Genomic DNA, 25,634 nt, shown 5'->3' with positions numbered 1-25,634 from the left:
GAGAGACAGGGAAAAACACACGTACACCCCCAACGAGGAGGAGGAGGAGCCTTGGGCCGTTGCCATGGAGACGGACAGGCTTCGGGCCTAGCCCCGTCGCTAGGCCCTGCGCAGCCTTTGTTGCTCCCTTTTTTCAAATGTGTGTGTATGAGGTTTTTTCCCGTCGGGCACCGCGCGGACAACGCTCGCCCCCTGAGTTTTGTTTTGGGGTTTTTTACACTTTATTTTTTTTAATTGGCATGACATTCTGTGACGTCACATGATATAATGTACAAAATAAGAGTTCTTTTTCTGGCCTATGTACAATCATCTGTGTGTGTATATACATATATATGTCAGATATATATATATATGTATGATTATATATGTATATATATATGAGATATGTAATTATATATATATGATTTTATATATGTGATATATATATATATGTGTGATATATATATATATGATTGAGACGTGATTTTATACATATATATGTATGATTATATATGTATATATATGAGATATGTAATTATATATATATGATTTTATTTATGTGATATATATGTGTGATATATATATATATATGATTGAGATGTGATTTTATATATATATGATTATATATGTATATATATATATATATATATATGAGATATGTAATATATATATGATTTTATATATATGATATATATATGTGTGTGATATATATATATATATGTATGATTGAGATGTGATTTTATATATATATATATGTATGATTATATATGTATATATATATATATGAGATATGTATTTATGTGTGTGTATATATGAGATGTAATTATATATATATATATGATTTTATATATATGATATATATATGTGATATATATATATATATATGATTGAGATGTGATTTTATATATATATATGATTATATATGTATATATATATATGAGATATGTAATTATATATATATGATTTTATATATATGATATATGTATGTGATATATATATATATATGATTGAGACGTGATTTTATATATATATATATATATGATTGTATATGTGTATATATATATATGAGATATGTAATTATATATATATGATTATATATATATATATGAGATATGTAATTATATATATATGATTATATATATATGAGATATGTGATTATATATATGATTACATATATATATATGAGGTGTAATTTATATATATATATATGATTTACACTTTTTTCATTGGTATTACATTCTCTAATGTTACATTATATATATATATATATATGATTACATATATAAGCAGCTAGATTTTCAGACAGTGTCAGGGTTCAACCTGAACAGAAACTGGACAAAACCCACTAAAGCTATTTTCACACGAGGGAAGGGTTAATGGGCCTGTTAATAAACCTGCTCCTTTTTGCTTTCAGAGAATCCTGAAAGTACTTTCAGGTTTATCCGGATTTCTAAATCCCGTTTCTGCAAGGGATCCATCCTGTGTGATAATCTCTTCATTTGGGTTGTAATTCTCAGAGCCAGTCTTTCTGGCAGCGTTCATATACATGAGATAAATCAATTTCAGGAATATTGTAAGTGGTTGTTTATTTTCCCTCTACATAAATGCAAAGGACAGTGGTCTTATTGAAAAGGGGGCAACCTTAATCACATCCATATAATCTCACATGCCCCCACTAAACTCATCTAGGATCTCTGATGCTTTAGGATTATATGCCAACAATATGCATAGTGTTTTACAGAGTTCAAAGGAACAATGCATGACTATTATTTGTTACTTGATGTTTTTAATTTGTTGCCTGCTTTACTTTATTGAACCCTTCCCTGTATTGTTATGTATTATCTATATGTATTATGCTATTATTTCTTGGATTGTATGCCATGGGCGGGTTTACTTTATCTATTTTATTGTTTGTATGTACAGCGCTGTATAAATCTACAGCTCTATATAAACAAAGCATAATAATAATAATAATAATAATAACAATGGGTTTTAATTACTCTGCGTCCTTCTTGTTTCTCTCCTCTTCCAAACTCATACACATCCTGCCATGTTAAATTGACAAAGAAATGGCAAGCAACGAAACGATTGCGAGTGAATATGCGTAGCTTGACAAACTGCGCCTTGCGTTTCCCTGTAGACGGTTCTTTAATTCTTCAAAGAAATCTTGCTCTTTTTGCAAATCCCTCTTCCTTTTTGACTTTAAACATACCCCCCCCTCCCCGCAATTTCATGATTTAATAATGAGGAACAAAATTGGAGCTTTAATAAGCGTCAAGAGAAGAAGCCTTTCGCTTCATCTGACGATTAAGTGGCAAGTCAAAGGTGTGAAAATTACCAATTAACCGTTGTGCCCTGACATGGCAATCCTATTGAATGTGGCATGCTCCCAACTCCATTTGAACTCTATGAGTGCGCTCAAACGCCTGCATACATTTCAATACTGGGGCACAGGATTATAATACGGTGCCATTCAGATGTTTACCAAGAGCAGCTGTCAGTCTGCTTATAATACCTTCAGAATCCATCCTCATGTATGCCTTTGCTCTCTTGGGCCTGATTCCCACTACCTTTTAAACCGGATTGGAAATGGGTTTGAAACGGTTCAAATGACCCTGGTTCCCACTTGAATCGATTGGCTGACCCGTTTAACCCATGTTATTTTGACGCTGATGTTTCCTCCTCTTTTTGGATAAATCGATTCTGCGCAAGTGTGAACCAGATGCGGATAAATCGATTTAAATTTGCCCTTTGGCCAGCTGGAGCGGGTCCATTTTGAACCGATTCGTTCGTGAATGTGAACCACAAGTGGGTTATTTTACAGGGGGAAAAATGTGATTGGGGCAAATGTAGTGGGAACCACGCTCCGCTGTCGAATCGATCCGTCGATTTGGATCGCAAACCACTTTTTTTGTAAGTGGGAATGAGGCCCAGGTTAAACTAGATATAAAGGGAGGATGGGGAGTGTATTCCTTATCATTAATACATTTTCTCTCCATCAATGTTTTTTTTTTCAGAGATGTGCACCTTGCCAATCAGCTTTGCGAATTAAGACCAAGTTGACCTTTTCGTGATTGATCAGAAAACAAAGCACGCTAAATGCAAGATGAGCAGAAGCACATGCTATGGCAAGGAGATGTCTTTCCCCACCGAGAAAGGCAATTTTCCTACTCAGAAAAATGTGTGAAGCGTATTGTCTAGTCCGACTCTCCTTCTGGACTATTAATTTAAGGTAACTGCTCCCAAAGGCTAGGCCTTTAATTTGTTCTCTAAGCTCCTTTTCCCACCTTCCTTAGAGACCTGAACATATTACATGGAATTGAACTCCATTTATTTCAGGGCGAGAACAAGCACTGTTCAAAAATCACAAATCTTAAGAATTATTAAATGTACATTCAATACACCATTATCGTGTTGCTGTGCCTGCCTTCTTGCAAGTATACAAGCTTCCTTAAAATACCCGACCCAACGTTATCAGTCTTAGACTCAAAGCGTAGAGATGATGAAGCCTAAAGTATCCTCATTTAATTGGTGGATGTATGGGGTTTCTAATTGGGTTTGCATTGGAGCCAACACCGTCTTCTTTGCTCCCAAAACCTTTCCTTCCTCGATGGAATAAAAGATGGCTAGGGACCCCAAGAAGAGATTTGCTTTTAAGGAATTGTTATAAGGACAGGCTGGGATGTTATACCATTTCAAAAAATTTGATACAGTTTGTGTGTCTGTCTGTCTGTCTGTCTGTCTATCTATCTAATCTAATCTAATCTATCACTGGTTCCTTAAGGCCTTTCATTGCATCTTAATGTCGAATGGTCAAGTTCACAGGAGATATGGCAAAGTCTTTGCTTTCTGTTTCCTGAACCAAACTTCAGAGAATGACACAATGAGCCATGAATAAGGTAAGGTCACACAGTACTTATGTATTTTGGGGGTATTTTTCTGGTACCACGATGCTTGGTGGAGTGTGCCATCTGACAAGCATCACGCCGATATTGTACTTGTTTTATAAGTGTTACCAACCTCAGATACTATTGTTTGAACGGCAGGGGTTATGTTGCATTGCACCCGCTCTCAGCTTAAAAACAAAACCTGTCACAGCTCATAAACAGTCAAAGACGCTAGCGGAGAGCTATGTGCCGATGTAAGTGCGTGTATACGTATGTGCATGTAATTGTCCCTGTTTAGTCTTGTAAATGGGAACAGGCGTCTCTCTTCTGAGTAAAGTTACAAATGTGGCAAGGCTGCAGAATCCGAAAGAACAATATGATCTGAACAGACAAATCAGTCATCTTAACGTTCACCTGGGAATCAGAGAGATCTTTCTCTGTGTGTTCATTTGCATTTCCTTTTGGCTTTGAAATAAATTACATCCAACCTTGGCTGTCTCAGAGCTAAGCCTGGAAAAGCTGAAGTGCTAAACTCATCATGTTACCTGGGAGCACAGACAAGGTTTTGATGAGAAATGTTCTCTTTCCCCAAATAAAGCATCACATACTTTGAAGAAACCAATCGGAAGTGAGCAAAATAAGGCCATATTCCTCCCTGGGTACATATATATTTAATAAAAGAAACACCTTATTTACATCAGCTGGGGACCTGGTCTACATTGATTTACCGCAATGTGTTTGGCATCTTGGCAGCTTGAATGTCGGGTTAGATTTCTGGTATAAAAATAGGGAATTAACTCCACTTTGGGGACTGGCAGCTACATAAAAGATTAGCAGGTTGTTACCAATAAACTAAACAGAGCAGATTAAGAATAGCTTGATAATTCTTACCATGTGCATAGGATTTTTTTTAAATACCCCCTGCACATTATCTCTGGATTTATGACAATCCTATAATGTAGGCAGAGTAATATTATCCTTATATTGCAAATTACAGGCTGAGGGTATTTCTGCAAGGACAGCTTTGTCATGCAGCCATGATGAATATTCACCTGCCGAAATGGTCTCCTTTACATGTTGACTTAAAGTTGCAGACAGACCAATTTTGTATCTGGCCATGCTATGCAATATAGTGAGTCTGGCCAATGGCCCATCTAACTCATTATTATCTACTCAGGCTTAAGGTTCTCAGAGGTCTTCTCAGTCCGGCTACTGAAGACAGTGAGTAGTAGCTATGTTTTTTGTGGGGGTTTTGGGCTATGGCCATGTTCTAGAAGAGTTTATTCCTGACGTTTCGCCAGCATCTGTGGCTGGCATCTTCAGAGAATGCCAGTGGCATTCTCTGAAGATACCAGTCACAGATGCTGGCAAAACATTAGGAATAAACTCTTCTAGAACATGGCCACATAGCCCAAAAAACCCACAAAAACTATGGATGCCAACCATGAAAGCCTTCGACTTCACGTAGAACTATATAATATATGTGAAAGTCATGTGCCTATATCCTCTCCCATAATTGTACATTAAAAACAGAAGTAGCTTAGGGTTGCCAAAACTCAAAGCCTGGTCCCAAATCTCCAGTTTTCATGGGGTGGGTTGGGTACATGGCTTGCGCCAGATTGGAAGGTACAAATTCTCCAGTTTTGCTGGGCTCAGCACCAGGCAAGTTGCAAGAGGAAAGGGCTATCTGCTTGTACCGATCCACCCCACTGTGTTAATGGTTTGTCTGCTTGCTTGCACAATGCGCTTTTGGAAAAGTTGATGCTGGCATTGGCGGTCTCGCTCAAGTGGCAAACGGCCCACATCAATCCATTTTCTCAACCAAGTCCTTATAGCTCCTGCTTCCTTTCAGCAGAATTTCAGCTGACTCAGGAGTCCTGACTTCTTGGTGAATGTGAGAAAGCCGCTACCTGTTTCCGTCATAGGGAATCCAGTCCTTGGGGCCTTATGTCCTGCAATTCTCATTTATTTCCAGTAGTTCTGACATTTAGTTCCAGTGGATTGGGGGCTATTTGGAATGACTTGGCTATTTGTTGCTATGTTACTCTGTAGAAATGGATGATGAGTGCTTCACCCAAGGGAAGGCATTCAAAAACTTCATTAGCCTAATGTGTTCCAGCTATGTCCTTTTTCCATTGCAGAAAAGGAATAGTTTGACATATATCCATTGCTTGTTGTATTGCTTTGCTTTTACCACATTATAGGTGCATGCCAGAATTACTCCACCCTATTTCTATTCCTAACATAAGTTAAATTATGATTAGCTGTGGAACCAATGTTGACGCAGAGCACCTTCTTTATCTGGGTGCACTGACTTCTCTTTTGTGCTTATCATATACCCAAATAACTTAGCGGCTTGCTGTATTGCTGAATAGATTCTGTGTGAAATTTTCTTCCTCGCCAGGGAATTTAACACCACTGTTCATGTATCAAAAGGAGTCCCTTCTGTATAGTCTATGGCTTTGTACCCATCACATGCTAATAGAGTTTGTGGCTCTTCAGGCACTTTGTAATTGGTTTGTATTTATGTACATTGATCTCTCGCTTTACAAGTGCAGATCTAAAGGATAAATAAGAAAAATGTTTATTTATTATGGTCACACCGATCTAAAAGTGCTTCAGCTCCTCCTTTCTTATAAAAAGAATATGGTCTGTGCAATTTTTGGAGCAGAAAATTTATATAAACAATTCAGTCCTTCTGCCTTAGTCTCTCTCTTTTTCTTCTTGGCCAAATTGTTCTTCAAGGGCCTTCGGAACAAAGACCTTTTTCTAAACCCTTTCATCTTATTGTATTTCTTAAAAAATGAATTCATCACTGTTTAATGTACAAAGTATTTTCTAATCTCAATCTGTCATCATAATAGCTTTAGTGAAGTCACTACTGCTGTCATATCAGCCACAAGTGATAATGGGTTTACAATTCATTTTCTTAAACGTAAATCCTCTTAACAATTACTATCATTTTCTTAGCAGTGTACTCTAGTAATAGCTGAATCCTAGGATCCAGTGTTCCAGTGCTAGACTGACTAGGCTGAGAACCTTCACAGTGATGGATAAAAAGCTGTAACTGCAGAGGTAGGCAACCAGCAACAGCAACAACCACATTTGCTGTGGTTATGGATTCAAGACCTCTGTGAAAGTTTAAAAAAAAAATTGTGGTCAACTTCTGGCAGAAATTGACCATAGAATAGCACTGGAAGACCTAAAAATGCCTAGAGAGTTGTTCTCTGTAAGAATTGCTAGGTTCTCCAGTGCAATTCTATGATCAGCGTCTGGCAGAAATTGAACACATAATAGAATTGGAAGACATAAAAATGCCTAGAGGAATGTTTTCTCTTGGCATCTCTAAATCCTTCCAGCAGAAATTGATCACAGAATCATTCTGGAGACCTAGATATTCTTAGAGAGAACATATTAGTCAGATCCGCAAATAATCAAAACTGCAACAGTCAAAGCTACTATTGTGGAGGCCTGGCTCTATTTATTTACTATTCCTAAATCTCCTTCTTTACATACCTTCCAACATTTCACAGACGAAAACCAGGCCCTGTGTTACTAAGCAACATCAGAGCATGGTCAAGATGGCAAAAGTTATTGATGAGTAAGAATAAACAAGCTAGAAAAGGCTGAAGCCATGGGCTTTCGCCTGAGCCTACTGGGTAGGAAACTCTCCTTTTCCTTTTGCTGAGTTGAGTGCAAATTGCTTTTGCACTTTCAATACAAATTGGGATAACCGGAGAGTATGTCTTTATGGTCTCCTATCAAGGATCTAATCAGATCTGCATGAGTTTATCTTTAGCAGTACTATATAATCTTACACTTCCAGACCTTCAGCACAAAGGCACATACAGCGCACTGATGTAAGTGGTATGCTCTCCAGCCTTATTGTAAGTTTGTCCACGAACCCACTGAACATGGTCAGCAAGGAAAATTGTTCAATGGAATTAGGTTTTTACCATGAACAGAACTTTTCCGAGCCCTTCCTACAATGACTTTCTTAATTTGTTTCTGCTTTAGCCAGAGGAAATTGAGGCTCAGATGTACAGTAAGTTCATATGTAATGCCAAATTGTGCTTTGTCACATTCACAGCCATCCTTATTTTCTTGTTTGCACCGTTTTCCTTCCCCCATTGCTGCTCCATCTCACTTAGGGCCTGCATTTCAGAACTTGAATTCTTATTCATAAAATGCAATACGGTGGTGTGTCACTGAGTGACCTTTGTGTAAAAACACACTTGACTCCTCTATAAGTGGAGCACTTGCACTTAAAGGTAATTCATGTACAGTCAGCCATCCATATCCATGGATTCTGCATCCACAGATCCAACCACCCATGGCTTTAAAATATGTTTTCCAAAAGCAAACCTTGATTTTGCCATTTTATATAAGGGACACAATTTTACTATGCTATTGTACATAATGGGACCTGAGCATCTACAGATTTTGGTATCCTTAGGGGGTCCTGAAACCAAACCACAGTGGGTCCACTGTAGTACGAAATATGAGCTGGAATAAGAAGAAATATGAACCCGGAAGACACAAATCAAACGATGTCCTTCATGCTGTTTTCAAAGTATATGGCTCTCAGTCTAGAGTCCAATCCTTATGACACAAAGACAGATTCTTAACTGTCCTGTAGTCCTGAAGATTTAGTCAGATAAACACATTTGCTGCTAGTTGCACCAACAAAGAGCCTGGTCTGTATTTGCTTGTGAGATCCTAGAGGTCACTTGGTAGACACAGCAAAGGAGCGTACTGTCAAAGGTAACCCAAACAGGCTGGCGAAGAGTGTAAAAGAGCCCGACTGTTCTCTCTGAATAGGTCATTGTGCTATTCTTATGAAGAAATCACCAAAGAAAGGGTTAAGTAGTCATTCTTACTAGATGCGCTGACCTAAATAGGAGGATCAGTCCCGCTTCCCTTATTATCAGTGTGAGCTTTATCTCTTCGCATAGGCTTTGGGACGGCAAAGCGATTCTGGGATGATTTAACAGAACCCGAAATCTCGGTAATTGCATCTGCAGAGTTCTGAAACAGCCTGTGACCCTCATCAATACATTAATGCATCTAGAAGTCAAGTCCTAGGCCGGACCCTAAGGCAAAAATAATTCCCCTTTAGAGCTGAGTACAAATTAACTGGCCTGGAAATCAAAACTCATAAAACATTCATTATGGTTTTAAAGAAAAAAAGTCCCAGTATCTTAGTTATCATATAGGAATTTCACCTAACCTGCCTTAGTGCCAAACTTGGCAAAACTCCAGGATGAATATTCAAATATGGAATATAGCGGAAACTTCAGCTGGCGAGGAATTCAAAAATCCTTGCTTTATGTGCCTCTTGGGGCTTTGAAGCCTAAGCCTTGTAACGGACAGCAGGTGTGGTGAAAACAATTAAAAGGGATAAAGCAATTACATTTGAATTGATCTAATCTTCTGTCCCCCACTGGGATCTGGAGAGATATCTTTCTAGAATTACCACGTTTTATCAATAGCAGGCATTCTGGGAAAGTGCATTTCGAATGACAAAACCATGAACTTCATTTGCATGTGAGTGAGGCTGTTCAAAGGAAGGAGGCCACCCAAAAAATGCTTGCCCTGGGCTAAACAATGGAGAGAGGGAAGAACAATATGCGTCCTGTCGTGGCACCAAAGAAACCATCCTCACCCAAAAATAGTGTCTATTCTTCTATTAATTTTTTCTCGGTTTAGAATTGTATTACAAAACTCAGATCCAAGACCAAATTGGATGTCAAATGAATGAAAGGAAAAGAAATCCAATGATTTGAGTAGGAGAATAACAGCCCCCCCGCCCCCCAATAACAAGAAAATAGGTCTCATCTGTAAATGGCCCAAATCTCCTTTGAGCAGTGTTTTCAACATGGTGTTTATTACTACCGGTATTCTGGCCTTAGTAATTCATGACGTCTTTATAAGCTTCTTTAAGGCCAGTTTACAAAATCCTTTGGATGTTGGCTGCTAGAGTTGCCAACTTCTTATTGTCTTTCCTCTTAGACCATCCCATCATGGCATGAGAAAAGCTTGACCTGCTTAATACCTGGATCTGACTGCTCTTAAAAGGCCAGGTCAATAGAAAAAACTGAAGACAACCCTTTGCTTGTTGTTGTTAATTGCCCTCGAGTTGACTTTGACTCATGGCCACCTGATGAGTGAGATATTGCTAAGCTCCTCCATCCTCAACCTCTCTGCTCAGCTCCTGCATATGTATGACTGTAGCTTCTCTGATTGAGTCTATCCATCTAATATGTGGCCTTTCTTTCTTTCTTTCTTTCTTTCTTCTACCCGCCACCTTTTCTATTATCTTTTCCTGTGAGTTACGTCTTCTTGTGATGGGTCCAAAGTATGACAGCCTCAGCTTAGTCCTCTTAGCTTCTTGGGAGAGCTTAGGCCTGATCTGCTGTAATGCCCATGTGTTTGTCATTTTTGCCATCCTCAGCTCTCTTCTCCAGCACTGCTTCTCAAAACCAGTTGCTTTTCCTCTTATCCGCTTTCTTCAGCGTCCAGCTCTCACATCTGTACATGGTGATAGGGAATGCCATAGCTTGAGCTATCTCTACTTTAGTGTTCAGTTTTATATCTTTGCACTTTAGGCTTTTGTCTAGTTTTTTCATAGCTGCCCTTCCCAGTCCTAGTCTTCTGATTTCTTGACTGCAATCTCCGTTTTGGTCAATGACAGATCCAAAATACAAGAAATCCTTAACTATTTCTATTTCTTCATTGTCTAGCTTGAATTGATGTACATCATCTGTAGTTCTAATACAGGCTGCTTATTATCTCAGCTGACTCTCCCCCACCCAAATATTTCAGTTGGTCCATCATGGCAGTTGCTTTCCATCCAATGGCAGCAAAAGAAAGAGGCCATTAATATGAGCCAGAACAACATAGTGGTTTGAGTGTTAGAATATGACTCTGGAGACAAGGGTTTGATTCCCAGCTTGGCCATGAAACCCACTGGGTGACCTTGGGCAAGTCACATTTTCTCAGCCTCAAGGGAAGGCAATGGCAAACCTCCTCTAAATAAATCTTGCCAAGAAAATCCCATGATAGGTAACCCCTTAGGGTCACCATAACTTGGAAATGACTTGAAGGCTCAGAGCAACAACAAAATGTCAGTAAGTCTTGCAACCAAACGTATGCCCACATTACCTTTTTTTCTAAGAAAACAGAAAGAGCTCTGCTGGAACAACTTAAATTGTCCACCTAACCCAGATTCTTGTTTCACATTGTGGCAATCCAGATGCCCACTAAAGCCTACAAACAGGGCACGAGGGCAGTAGTCCACCCATGTCCCTGCTTGCCAGCAACTGGTATTCAAAGGAATGCTGCTTGAGAATTGGGAGGTTCCATATAACCATCATGACTGCTAGCCCTTGGAGGGTTTTACTCTGCAAAATGAAGGTGTAAAGTTCTTCATGCTGAGTGGTAACAGCAATTATGTGGACATAGTTGGTGCCTATTCATAAGTCCTTCCTGCCTTTCCTTGAATTTTTTGACAAAAGAGAATGAGACGGCCATGCTCTCCACCTAGACAGCATTATGCGGGACAGAAAGAACTGAACAGAAGTAGCCCAAATGCCAGGAAGAATTATGTTCAAGTGCTACCACTGTCATGAGTTAATTTTATAAACCAAACGCAGGGAGTACAAAACCCAACATCAGTAATGTGGTTTAAATCAGCATTTGCCAGTGTGGCTGCATATACAAGCTTCTCCAATGTGTACAAGGGTTTTTGAGCTAGAAAAGAAATTGTCTTTTTGTGGTCTGGTTTCTTCTTATTCACCCCTGTGAAAGGAAGCTGAAATGCAATTATTCACAAGAGTCTCCCTCCACCTTTGGGTAACCTGTAAATAAATGTTAAACGACCCATGCTTTTTTGGATGACTTTTCTCTACTGGTTGTTCAAACGTGTCGGGTCTTTAAAGAGAATGCACCCAGGCTCAGAAGAGTGCCCTCTTTTTTTTCCTTTTGGTGTCAAGGTGGTGTTTATGACAGTACAAGAGTCTGAGCAATGACTGACAGCGGCATTTCATGAACATTTATGAGAGCAATCAATAGGACTGTGTCTTAGTTCATTGTGCACCTGTCATTCAGCGTAGCCAGAAAATACCTGCCATTTGTACTCAAGGACTTGAACTGCAAGGTGTGATCAGCCATTTACACTTGCTCAGGCTGTAAACTGAGAAGAGCTTGGTAAAGTTACTGTCTTGGATTACAGCACCCAGAATTCCCCAGCCATTAACCCAGGGAATCTGGAAGCCGTAGTCCAACAAAGTAGTTTTATTATTAATATAGCGCTGTAGATTTGTGTACCAGAGCAAGAGCGACTGCTGAAATCCATAGAAGGAACAAAAAGGGGAAAGAGAGACTGGCTGTCTTCATGCTTGCTTTTGTGCTTTCCAAGGGCATCAGTAGGGTGCTGGATTAGGTAGACCTAATACTAAAAGAATAGATTAGGTGGACCTAATACTAAGCTAATAGATTAGGTGGACCTAATACTAAGCTAATACTATTCTCACTCTTCTATTTAGCTGAATCTGCTGATTTTTTTTTCAGAACATAAGAGGTGTCCTGAGGTCCACCTAATCCAGCACCCTACTGATACCCTTGGAAAGCCCAAAAGCAAGTCATGAAGACAACCAGTGTGTATGTGTGTGTATGTGTGGCAGAACAGAACATACTTTGAAGTTGTCTGTTGGTAAGCTAATTGAAATGGTTTATCTCCTTTCCTGTGCAATGGTTCCATTACAGTTCACAACATCCATGGCCATCAGGAGTTTGAAAGTCCCTTTCCACACTAACAGCTAAAAAGAGAAAGCTAAGATTCTTTCACCCAGATCCTAAAGGCACCAGATCCAATCTGATCTTGGAAGCTAAGCAGAGTCAGCCCTGGTTAGTAAGTGGTTGGGAGACTGCCGACGAAGACCAGGTACTGTAGCCTACATTGGAGAGGAAGGAACTGTCAATACCACTTCTGAGAATTCCTGTCTCGTAAGATACATACAGGTATTTCAGACTTGCACACAATCACAAATTATTTCATTTTTTTTTTTTTTTTGGTAAAGTTGTGACCTTACTCCCAGAATCCAGAGTTGATATTACCTATTAAAATAACCTCTGAAACACAAGTTTATCCCGGCATAATCAGCATCGACAGGTACAACCCAACACAGGTGTGCTCTGACCTATTAAAATAAACAGATTGCCAACTCTTAGGTTGTGACCAATATAATACCAACCTAATTGGTCAGAAAACTACTGCTTAAGCACTGCAGATGTCTTGTGAAGTGGGACTCCTGTTTCAAGGGTATAGAGGGGGGAAAGCCTATATTTATAGAAGAATGTATTTTATTTCAGTACATTCAAAAACAACCCCCACCCCCAAATCACGAACAATATATTCTTTGAGCTGTGTTGATTTGTCTGCTACCTCTTTCTTGTTTTTTTCCTTTTATTATTATTTTTTTACAGTCAGAAATTGCATAGAATTGATCAGGAAATGGATCTTTCCCATGGAAAACCCATATCTGTGCAAAGCTGCTGTTCAAGATCGATTCGTTCTCCTCACTGGGATGTCAACATACACCACAAACACTGCTTTCTAGTGACTTTCATTTTGTAGCAAAGATGTTCTCAGATCCAAGATGTCAGGAATGACTATTTAGCTTGGTAATATATATATTAAACAACAGCATACATAGTAATTGTATGCTGTCCTTTAAAAAATTTGTGAGGGCTCATCTCTTCCTAACGTAATGACCAGGCTTGACTTGAAGAAGTTGACAAACTTGGGATAGTTTAATTCTACCCCCCTCTGCTGGTGGGAGAAAGTTGACCATCACCTCTTTATACCTTTGAAACCACTTTTGCAAAACTCCAGACACAGGAGTTTATAAAACAGGAGGAATTTCTCTTAAATTCGAATGAAAAGAAAGTGGGGCCAGAGCGCATTCACTTAAAGTTGCTAGTTTAGCGCAATTACGTGAATATGCATTGCATTCGAACTGGCTCCCCATTGCCCGAAAATAGCATGCCATTGCCCAAATTTGCGTGTGGCAGTCTATCAATAATGTTAAACCCTATGATTGCATTCAAATTGCCATCGGATTATACTTCCAATTCCCCTTGTCTGATAAACTCTACAGAAAGAAAGTAGTAGGCAACCTGGAATTCCAGCTGTTTCAAGGCTTTTGTGTTCAACATATTGGTTAGTTTTTGGTATTTGCAACTTTTTAAGTGGATTTACCTTGCTGGTGACCCAGACCACATGGAAGAAAATCCTTTATTTTGTAACCTCCCCAAAGCTGGTACCCAAAATCAGGTGTGCTGGACCTAGGCCTTGAAGTATCTAAAATAAAATAGGTTGCCCTCCCCTATATTCCAAAAGAAAATAGAGCCGGCCCTTGAGATCCATAGATTCTTTATCCACAGATTTAACCATCCACGGCTTGAAGATATTAAAAAAAGATATAAATTCCAAAAAAGCAAAACTTGATTTTGCTATTTATATAAAGGACAACATTCCACTATGCCATTGTATTTAATGGGACTTGAGCATCCACAGATTTTAGTATCCAGGGGGAGTCTTACAACAAAACTCCAGCAGATACCAAGGGCCAACCTGCACACCTGCCCAATTTGAAGATGCTCATAGAATAGTAATTTCTCTCAGTGTAAGATATTTGTGGCTATGGTGGTCTCTTTCTTCTGGGGGGTGGCTTTGCCTTTTTCATACCCAACACCTCGAGTTTTAGAGATGCAAGCCATCGAGGAAGAATCCCCCCAGCCTAGCTCCAAAGCTTTCCTCCTAGTGGTTCAGGAAGTAGGTAGGTTAGATACTCTTTCATATAAGACAGATACCAAAAAGTTCCCATTGGGCTCAGCCCCCAGCCTTAAGCTTTTGATTTGCTCTGGAAAAGCTGGGAAGCTGCTTTATTAATTTAAAAATAGTTCAACACTGTGTACAAGTCTCATGTTCTATAAAATGGAACATTAGTTTCTTTTTCTTTTTTTTCACCATGTCCTCGTGGCATTTTACTCGGGTTCGCTGCTGTTTGTCACCTTCTCCCATTCCAAACTCTCGTCGCTTTGCATGGGAGAATCTGGTCCTGGCCGAATCCGGAGACCTTGGAACCTCCGGCATTCCGGACATACTCGGATATGTGTGCAGCCGCGAGCGACCAGGGCGGCTTCTTGCGCCAGTCTCTGTGCCAGCTGGTCGGGGTCACCTCCACCACAAAGCTTGCCGTTGCTGAGCGTGGTGGTTGTACGGGCTCTTCGTTCTTCTTGTATGACAGGGCGAGTCCGTATAATCCCCCCTCGCCTCCGACGAGGGTGGAAACTGTCCTTGCAGAGAATGATGCTACGTAACTCTGTCACCATCTCCTGGCAGACGGACACCTAGTGTAGGGCAACAGACAGAAGATCAGTTCCTGAAGGACACTCTGTCTCACGCATACCTTTGGCAATCTCTATCATGCTGGTCTCTTTCAGCTGTTTCATTTTTTTAATTGAAACCTGCCTTATTTTGTTTTCTGTTGCACTGGGAAATCTTCTCATTCAGCTTTGGATTCAGAAAACCTAACAGCCTTATCAGCATCATCTGCAGCTGAATACCTTGCATGATAAACCTCAGCAACACTGAAGGTCAAGTCATCACACTTACAAATAAATTGGTGTACGATCTGAATTGATGGATCGATTCGACAGCGGAGCATTGTTCCCACTACTTTTGCCCCGATCACATTTTTCCCCACTACATTTTCTCCGATCACATTTTTTCCTTCCAAAATAATCCACCTGTGGTTCTCATTCACAAATGAATTCATTCAAAATGATTCGGTTCCAGCTAGCTGAAGGGGGAATTTGAATAGATTCCGATCTGCATGTGGTTCATACTTGAGCAGATTCGATTTATTGAAAAAGAAGCTGGAAAAAAATCAGTGTCAAAAAGACGCGGGTTAAATGGGTCTAGCGCATGGCCCCCCCTTGGAATCGCTTCAGTGATTTGGATTAAGTAGGAACCAGGGTCATTTGAACCAATTCAAACGGATTCACGATCCTGTTTAAAAGGTAGTGGGAATGAGGCCACACAGACGCTGAATCTGTGTCAGCGCTGAATGGTCTTCCATGCCTCCTAAAAATCTTGCAAGCAGAAAACTAGATGATGTCAGGGAGAATAAATCAAATTTGCCCTTCCATGCTAGTTTTCTATGAGCATTTGTTTTAATGGCAAGCCATTCACTCAAGTGGAGCAGATCGCATATAAAGGGTTATCGCCTAGAAAAGAACTAGGCTTGGAAAGCTTCTTGAAGTCTAAATTGGCACAATTAAAAAATTGCCACAATGTGCCCTTGGCTCATCTGTTGTAGATCTATACTCTCTCACAGCTCCCTCACATTTAGTAGAGCAAGTAAAGGTTGAGTCTCCCTTACCCAGAATTCTTCAATCTGAAATATTCCAAAATGGTCCACATTGGTGGCTGAGATAGTGACACCTTTGCTTTCTGAAGGATCAGTGTACATAAACTTTGTTTCATACACAAAAGCATTAAAAATATTATGTATAAAATTACTTTCAGGCTACGTCTATAAGTCAATGCAATACAAATAAATTTCATATTTACAGTAGATTTGGGTCTTATCTTCCTGATGTCTCCTTATGTATATGCAAACATACCAAAATCCAAAACACTTCTAGTCCAAAGCATTTTGGAAAAGGGAGACTACACCCTATAGCTGATATTTAATTTATGTCTTATCAACTTCATTATATTTTCTATTAAAAACTTAACCGATTTCAACATCCTATCTAAACATCTTTTTTAAAAAACCACAAAAACATTGATATTTCTCATAATCTCAGCTATTGTTTATAACTTGGTTGAGATTTGGATAAATTACCCTGCTTTTACCTGAGCATTTCTGAAACTTCAATGTCATCTCCTGCCAAGTTTATAAAAGGTTAGCATGAAACCTCCTGTCTTTTTCCCAACCGTGATCAACTCTCATTTGATACGAGAGCTTTCCTGTTATCGTGATCTGGTTTTCTGACCATTTTCTTTCTCCATAGAGGATATTGTGGCAGAACAACAAGCTTTGGAAGTCTAGCAATAACACGTTTTGTTGCTTGCAGCACAAATGCCAACATGTTCTTGAAATATCTTAATTTTTCATAAAGGCTCAGCATGTTCAGAAAACCAGGAGGGATTGCCTTGGTTACTTTTTACCTTGGTAAAGAATATGTTGCTGCAGAACAGTCATTTATCACATCATCCCTACATGTGTCACAATGTTCTTCTAGTTTTAAAGCACTTTAAAGCTTTAAAACACATTAAAAGATGTTTATGAATGAAATTCATTTTTTTAGCTGTGATAGAGTCTACAACTTCTCTAACTCATTGTACATGAAATAGATGCACTACGTAAATATACTTCGTGCTATTCTTAATAACAGTGAGCACTTACATAACATTTCCTGAATGTTCAAAGTGCCTCTTATATATCATCTCCTAACCCATACAATGCATTTAGGTAAATTTAGCGGATATTGTTATGATTATTTATGCGTTATAGAACATGTCGGTGAGATGAAAGGCTTTGCATCAGGTTGCCTGGCAAATTTACAGCCAAGATAATATTGAATCCAGTGACTTTCTGATTTCTAACTCTTATCTCGCAACCATTTCACCATATTATCTATGGGAAGGTTTTCTAAATTCCACACCGCAAGTTGCAACACAAGCAGGTTAGTGCTTAGGTATGTAGTCAAAGAGTATTTTATACAGTACTAATACCAAATACTTTGACTACTTGGTAAGGTATCAATTAAAAAGGATGGTTAGAAACAAGACTTGTTTTCAACACTTTTGTGCTCAGACAGTGATGCAATAAAAATCGGTGATGCCAAGTCATTTGAAAGCTTGGTTACTTAAGTAATAGACAGCCCCTGGTGAGCAATACTCCATTTTCTCCTGTCCTGGATACATTTACAAACATCACATTGCATCCATTTTAATGCCTGTTTTCCTACATCTCCATTAGTACAGCGAATTACAAAGGCTTACATCAGTTAGCATTACAGAGCTTAGCAAGCAGCATCTAGAAAACCTTTTAGGAGAATGTGTTGTATGTGTGTCTCATGCTTATGAAAGATCCCCCAAAATACCAATTTTTTCATGCTGGTTCGCACTGACTGACCATACTCTGAATATCATCCCCCCCCCCCCAATGGTTCAAAAAATAGCCCTTTAGATTAGTAAGACTGAAGTCACTCATAGCAAATAAAACTAATTCAGGATCAGGGCAGGGTTTCCTAAATAGGCACTGCCTTTGTTATAGATCAGCTTTATATGCTCTTAGCATCATCATCATCACATAAGTATATCTGTTTGCTGGAACATGTTCGTCTACTGCCTAGATCCTTTTTGGAGGGGTGAGATATAAATAAAACCTCCTATTATTATTATTATTATTATTATTATTATTATTATTATTATTACCAGGGTGCAGGAGTGTTTTGAGTGAAAAAGAGTGACGTGAACAGGTTTGTGATACGATTCTGCTGCTCAAACCTTCATGCCAAATACAGAGGGTGGTGGAGTGGCATCTGGTTTTATGCCAAGTGGGCATTTAATAGTTAACACATTACTGGCTGTAATGCAATAGGAGACTTGCAGTGGATAGCAGACTATGCATTTGATAATTTGTACTGGCAATGTCTAAAAGTAACATTAATTAGAATGGCTTTCAGCCCAATATTCATTAAAACGCCATATTCATTTTTCTCCTTATGCGGAGGCAAACACTGTGGTGAATGATGAGTTTTTGAGGCATTTCTTTTGAAAAAGGGGACAAAGCATTTTTCTCTTTGTTATCTCACTTCTGTTTGCTATTTCTGAACCCGGTGCGTAGGAGAATCATAAAATAATTACATTGGTTTTCAAGTCAATCAGCACGGAGTTAATGGCTAGTATTCTTTCTTCTTGCTGTTGTGTGCCTTCAAGTCATTTCCAAATTATGGCGACTCTAAGACAAACCTATCACAGGGTTTTCTTCACAAGATTTGTTCAGAGGAGGCTTTCCATTGCCTTCCCCTGAACCTGAGATTTGCCCATGGTCACCCACCCAGTTGCATGGCTGAGTTGGGAATCGAACTCTGGTTTCCAAAGTCAAAGTCCACTCAAACCACTACACAATGCTGGCTAGATCAGCTATTAACATGTAACTACTTAGCCTGGCTCTCCCTCTCATTCTGATATACTGCACAGCAGCTGCTGCAAGTGACAGAGATCTGTTCTCCTGTTGACTGAGATGCAACAGACTGATATTCCCAACCCACTCCAGTGTTCTCCAGTGCAAGGAGGAATTGTAATTATTGAACTGGAGGGAACAGGTTGGAAACATCAGTCTGTTGTATCTTGATCAACAGGAGAAGCAATTCCTGTCACTCACAGTGGATGTTGCCTGGTAAGTCAGGATTCAGGCATTTCCATGATTCCTCTCTATTCCTTACACGACTGAATACATAGTTGTTGTTATTGTATGCTGTCAAGTGATTTCTGACTTATGACGACCCTAAAACAAACTTATCACAGGTTTTTCTTGGCAAGATTTGTTCAGAGAGGGTTTGCCTTTCCTGTCTTCTGATTAAGCCTATGACTGACTCAGTTTTACCTGGGGATTGCCTTATGGTAGCGTTGGTACCCACCACTTGTGTACAATGCCTGGCCAAATAATAGATTGTACTGATGTGGTGTAGTGATTTGAGCATTGGACTAGGACTCTGGAGACCCAGGTTCAAATCCCAGCTCAAGCCATGGAAACCCACTGGGTGACTTTGGGCAAGTCTTGCTCTCTCAGCCTCAGAGGATGGCAATGACAAACCCCCTCTGAAGAAACTTTCCAAGAAAACCCCCATGATAAGTTCACCTTAGGATCGCCCTGAGTCAGAAATGACTTGAAGGTGCACAACAACAACAGCAACGCTGGTAATAAAGACTTACCTCCGAGTGTTCCGAGTGTCGGAGGCTCCATAAGAACTCCAGCATTGCCATAAAAATCGCTACGATTAAACCGCATATCAGAACCACAAAGATTCCTCCGATATTCTCCATTCCCAAGCCTGTCAAAACACAACAGCAAGAGAAGGAAATATAACATTCATATGGCAGCATGACTTCTAAGAAGCCATTTTATACTAATTTAGATCAATGGGCCATCCAGCCCCTCATTGTGTTCAGTCTGAATTGCGTGCAGATTTCAGCCCTACCTTCTGAAAAGATGCTTCTTGAGCTTTACTAACTATAAATCCAGTGATGTTTTGGACCTAACCTGGGGCCTCAGTCATGTGGCACACACAGTTTATCATACAGTCATTTTGTACATGCTGTGTGCACATTCATAATCAATGTATACTATAGGCTGCTGCAGAATTAATGCAGTTTGTTGTTGTTGTTCTTTACTGCTTTCGAGTCGTCTCCGACTTATGGCGACCCTATGGATGAGACATCTCCAATATCTCCTTATCCATCATTGCTCTGCTGAAATGTTGTAGATTCATGCCCATGACTTCTCTAACTGAGTCTATCCATCTGGTCTGTCATCTCTCTCTCTTTCTACTACCTTCAACCTTTCCTAGCATCATTGTCTTTTCCAGTGATTCATGCCTTCTCATGATGTGGCTAAAGTACGACAGCCTCAGTTTCATCATCTTGCCTTCCAGGGAGAGTTCTGGTTTGATCTGTTCAAGAATCCCTCTGTTTGTCTTTTTGGTTATCCATGGTATCCTCAACACTTTTCTCAAGCACCACATCTCCAATAAGTTGACTTTTTTTCTTAGCCACTTTTTTACACTGTCCAGCTCCCACATCCATAGATGGTGATGGGGAATACTATGGCTTGGACCATTCTGACTATAGTGCTCAGTTGTGTATCTTTACTCTTTAGGATCTTGTCTAGTTCTTTTATAACTGCCCTTCCCATTGTTAGTCTCCTTAAAATATATATATATATATATATATATATATATATATATATATATATTTCCACATGGAATATCAATATAATCCATTTTTGTATTCACAATGTTTCAGAATCACACAATGACTCAATGCACAAATCACACAACGACTCAGTTATTCCAACTTGCTTCAAAAATTAAAAATCATGTCTCATCAATCCTTTTGTCTTCTATTACACACCTGTTATCTTAACTTTATTTGAAGACTACTGTATATACAACTTTATATAAGACTTTATATACAGTTCTGATTTTATTTCTCTTCCATAAAAACTTCTATCTATTCTGCTATATCTATATTTCTTATTTGATTTCTCTCCTATACACCTTTCAATATATATATAATATTCCCTATTCTGATGTCTTCTTATTTTTTGACTGCAGTCACCATTCTGATCAATGTTTGATCCAAAGTATGGGAACTATTTAACTATTTTGATTTCTTCATTACCTAGGTTGAATTTATGTATAATTGCCATGCCTCAATGCTATGGAACCCTGGGATTTGTAGTTTGCTGTGACACCAGAGCTCTCTGAGAGAGAAGGCTAAATATCTCACAATACTACAAATCCCAAAACTCCATAGCATGGATCCATGGCAGTTAAAGTACACTCATTCTGTAGTGTAGATGCATCCACAGCAAGGGAAGGCAAAGAGTGACAAAAGTCTGGCATTCCTTCTGGCTCAACTCTTACTGTGATTTAAGGTTTGTGTGAATGGGATCTTACCTACATTCCTTTGCCTACAGGCAAAGTTTGTAAGAAAGCCATGACCTCAATAATCCGACACATCAAATCAGGGAATAGAAAGATGGCTATGTGATGTTGGTTGCTGAGCAACAGCAAGCTAGCAAAGATGAATTTCCAATACTTATGGGTGAATGGTTAAAAGAATTGGTCCTTTAAATCATCTGGCAAATATTTTTTTTCTCTCTACAGATATCCTCGAAGAACAGAAGATGGAATAGATGCAAGGAAAAGGGATAATGGTAGTCAGATAAATTGTTTTATACAAATACCTTGTCTAGGTCAAGTCATTAGAAACGGTGCAAATAGAAGAAGGCATATATCAGCATGCAAATGAAAGATAAGGAAGACAACAATGAGACCAGAGCATTAGCAAGATTAATACCAGGGGCATAACAACTTTTCCATCTGGGTTGATGGCATACAACTATGGTTATTATTTAAAGTAATATGGAAAAGACCTAACAGAGATTTTGACTGGATGTGAATAATGATGGAGATGCCATTTGTAGTGACGCTTTTCCTTTCTTTTTACATGGATAAGAGCACAGGAGATGTGAAGGGAAATGAACGCAGAGGAGAAATCAGATTGACGTAAGCCACAGCTTAAATTAGTGGGAGTGCTATAAACAGATCGTTGAGTTTTCTCTGTTTCTTCTCTGTCTTCTTTGTTTCATCACTTCTTTGAGGCTCCACATACAACCAATTTATTTACTATCATTCAAATACATGTTGTTGTCTATGGGAGGGGGGAAGGTCTATCACATTCAGTAGACTAAGCCAAGAGACATGATTCAAGGATCAGTTCTTATATACCGGGACAGTAAATGTGACCCCTTCAGAAGTTGGACTGCAGCTCCCACCATCCCTCACCATTGACTATGCTAGCTAAAGCTGATGGGAATTCAAGTCCAGCAACCGCTGGAAGGCCAGAAACTTTCTCCTTTCTTTTTTCTGGCAGGGTAAGACTCTTTCAGGCTTTTGGCTAAAGGTCTATGTAATAGTTTGTGATGGGGTAGTGTTGTGTTTTTATATTGTCTTAATCTTGTTTTTAATTTGACTGTTTAATTGTTTTTAAACTTTTGTATACATGATATTTTAATAGTATTTTGTCTTTTTAAATGGAGAAATGGTATATAAATCAATATATACCATGGAGATGTGGTATATAAATCAATCAATCAAACAAACAAAAAAATACTCCAGCTGTACCTTTTCCCTGGCTGCAAAGCTACGCATGCTTTCTGCTTCTGCAATGCTGATGATCCCTTTTATCTGATTGATCATATTGAAGACATGGTCCCTTGTTTCTTGCTCACTCCTATTTTAGCAAACTGCATATAAAACCAGGAAGTCATAGGTGTGCTAGATCCATGATAAAAGCTGCAGGAGTTGAGCCTGTAAGTCTGGCTGGACATATCTACCTAACAGCTCTGTCTCTGTTGCTTATTACTGTTGTGTCTCAGTTGGACTTAACTGTTGATTGAACTGATGGCCACAACCACAGCCTTTGCATTCGCCTGGGCCAGGGTTATTATGGTTAATAATCACCTCGGACACCTATAAAATCTTCGTTTCTCTTCTGAAACAATAAATCAAAACAGATGAATCAATGACTTATTGACTTCATCTCCCCAAAGTTTTTAGACACAAAACCTCGCTACCATGCTTTGTAAATCACTCTTGTTTTGGTTTTAAAAAAGCCCTGGGTTGGATCACTATGTCGTCTTCTGCCATTCTTTTATTAGCACCTACAGGATTCAGTCAATCCAATAGATACTTCCACTAGTGTGTCCAATACATGGCTACAGAGGCAGCCAAGGAATAAGGGAATCTAGAGGTGGCAGAATATCCAACAGAAGTAAGCCCAGAATTTGATGTTTACCTGATGCTGGAAGAATATCTAACATCTCTAGCCAATGGCTTGGGAGATGATACTGAAAATATCGGCAAAATGTTGACAACACAGCTGGTCCCTGTTCTTCTGCTACACCAAAGTAGGACAGTTTCTGCTGCTCCTGCAATGGATTTGTAGAGCACAGCACCAGTGGAGATTGTCTTGATTCTGACAGAGCTGCTGCCTTCACTGCTAAAGGTCATAGGCTGCATCCGCACCACAGAAATAATCCAGTTTGACACAACTTTAACCGCCATGGCTCAGTGCTATGGAACCCTGGAAATTGTAGTTTGCTGTGGCACCAGAGCTCTCTGACAGAGAAGACTAAATGTCTCACAACACTACAGTTCCCAGGATTATATAACATTGAGCCATGGCAGTTAAAGTGGTGTTAAACTAGACTATTTCTGCAATGCAGATGCAACCATAATCCACTGATGTACAACACAATTGTGACCAGGAATGCCTGGGCCACCTTGTTTAAAAGAGAGCCAGCACAGTGTAGTGGTTTAAGCATTGGACTACAACTCTGGAGACCAAGGTTTGAATCCCTTCTCAGCCATAGAAACCTACTGGGTGACCTAGGTTGGGTCACACACTCTCAGCCCCTAAAAATCTCATAACGAATTTGCTTTGGGCTGTTGTAAGTTAGAAACAATTTGAAGGCACACAGCTACAAGAAGCTCTCTTTCTCTGTGCTCCTCACTGAGTGAGAGACAGGTCCCTGGGTGCCTTCCTCCTACTCTCTCTCTCTCTCTCTCAGTGGTAACTATTTCATAATTTATCAGTTTATTTTTGTCCCTTTGAAGCTCAGTTATATGTTTGAGATGTCAAGATAAAGCAATTAGTGCTCTCGCAAGTCTCCGGACGGCAGACATTGGCCAGAGAGGCACTCAAAAAAAGCTTCTGTAATGCAATCCTGTCTCTGTAAGGAGGGAGAAAAACGGCCTGGAATCCACGCCGAATGGCTGGAAATGACTTAGAGCGGGCTCTTAAAAGGCAAATTAATTTCAGAGTTCCTGACATAAGACGATTTCACATTTTTACGAACGAATTAAAGAACTTGAGACGAAAGATGCTATCAGCTTCAATCCCCTTGAAGTGCCCTCCGCCCGCCTGCACGCTAGTTTCAAATGTTTTGGTCCACAGGGGCAGGGAACACAGAATGCTTTTTTATTTCAAAATGATTTCTTTAGCACCCCTTCTCCCCCTCTCACAGACTCTTTCACCCCTATGTTCAAATTTAGATTTTTGCGGCCCATCCAGGGCTTTTCAGGCACTCCATTCTTCCTTTTGACTCCCAACAGTAGGACAAAGACTTTTTGCTGGATGATCAGTATTGTCTTGCTAGTGTTACTCTTCATGTTTGATTTCCCAAAGTAGTATAATGGAAGGCCACACAAGCCTGTTTGCCTTTTGCTCTATGATCTTGTTGAGGTCAAAGCCTTCTCTTAACAACTTTCAGTCTCCAAAGCAAAGAAACCTATTCTAATTAAGCTGAGTGTGACTGCCGGTGGTTTTGTCTTTTAATATTAAAAAGCAGTTGTTTTGGGCTGCGTCGGTTCCTAGTTCACAGATGTCAGCCTAAAGCTATTTTATACCGATTTGCATAACTCGCCCAGAAGGTCTTGCCCTTCATCTCCAGAGGTTTTATTACGAGAGTCTCTGTTATTTGCCCTCCCACTTCTCACAGTTCTTTAGATTGGATCATTAGCCATCGGTCTCTTCTGATGAAAGTTCCATTGCCTTTTAAAGGACCTCAGAATTTGGACGCTGTCCCTCAAGTGATCTATTTTCTGCTACAATGTGGTGGACGGTCATTAGAAGTCCATTTGCCCTCCGTATGCCTCCAATATTTGTCATCCGATTGTTTTCACTCTCTTTGCCCCAGGCAAGAACACACAGCGTGAGGTGCAGCAGCCGCTGACTTGGATTTCTCCTCTGATTATTAAGAAAAATCTCTAGATCTGGAAGGATACTAAAATCCTTGAGCTGGAAAGGTGACCCAGACTTGGAACTTGCGTCTTCATCAGTAACTCCTGAGGTGCTGGGCAGTGAAGGTGCACACCTTCATTTTGTGTGGCTTCAAG

At 39.5% G+C, this 25,634-nt stretch overlaps 1 protein-coding gene and 1 long non-coding RNA gene across 5 annotated transcripts in view; one reads left to right on the top strand and one right to left on the bottom strand.

Moving 5' to 3' along the window:
- Nucleotides 1-40: 40 nt before the first annotated feature.
- On the top strand, nt 41-24,097 carry LOC149306972 (uncharacterized). The gene is made up of 4 exons (XR_016282273.1): nt 41-141; nt 2,997-3,211; nt 3,764-3,878; nt 21,840-24,097. It is a non-coding gene; the product is annotated as an uncharacterized LOC149306972 (long non-coding RNA).
- Nucleotides 14,672-25,634, bottom strand: part of GRIK4 (glutamate ionotropic receptor kainate type subunit 4) — a 416,936-nt gene continuing 405,973 nt past the window's right edge. For all 4 annotated transcript variants that reach the window (XM_089537351.1, XM_089537353.1, XM_089537354.1 and 1 more), the window contains 2 exons: nt 19,885-20,003; nt 14,672-15,281 (listed from right to left, as the gene is read on the bottom strand). In XM_089537351.1, coding sequence (XP_089393477.1) covers nt 14,916-15,281; nt 19,885-20,003 — 485 coding nt within the window. In that variant the 3' untranslated portion in view covers nt 14,672-14,915. The remainder of the gene's footprint in view (nt 15,282-19,884; nt 20,004-25,634) is intronic.

This window comes from Sceloporus occidentalis, unplaced genomic scaffold (assembly GCF_023333645.1).
Source record: "Sceloporus occidentalis isolate IW3139 unplaced genomic scaffold, rSceOcc1.0.p SCAF_9, whole genome shotgun sequence".
Classification (NCBI taxonomy): Eukaryota; Metazoa; Chordata; class Lepidosauria; order Squamata; family Phrynosomatidae; genus Sceloporus; species Sceloporus occidentalis.
Note: the sequence above shows the minus strand (reverse complement) of the source record. Positions and strands in the feature narration are given on the sequence as shown.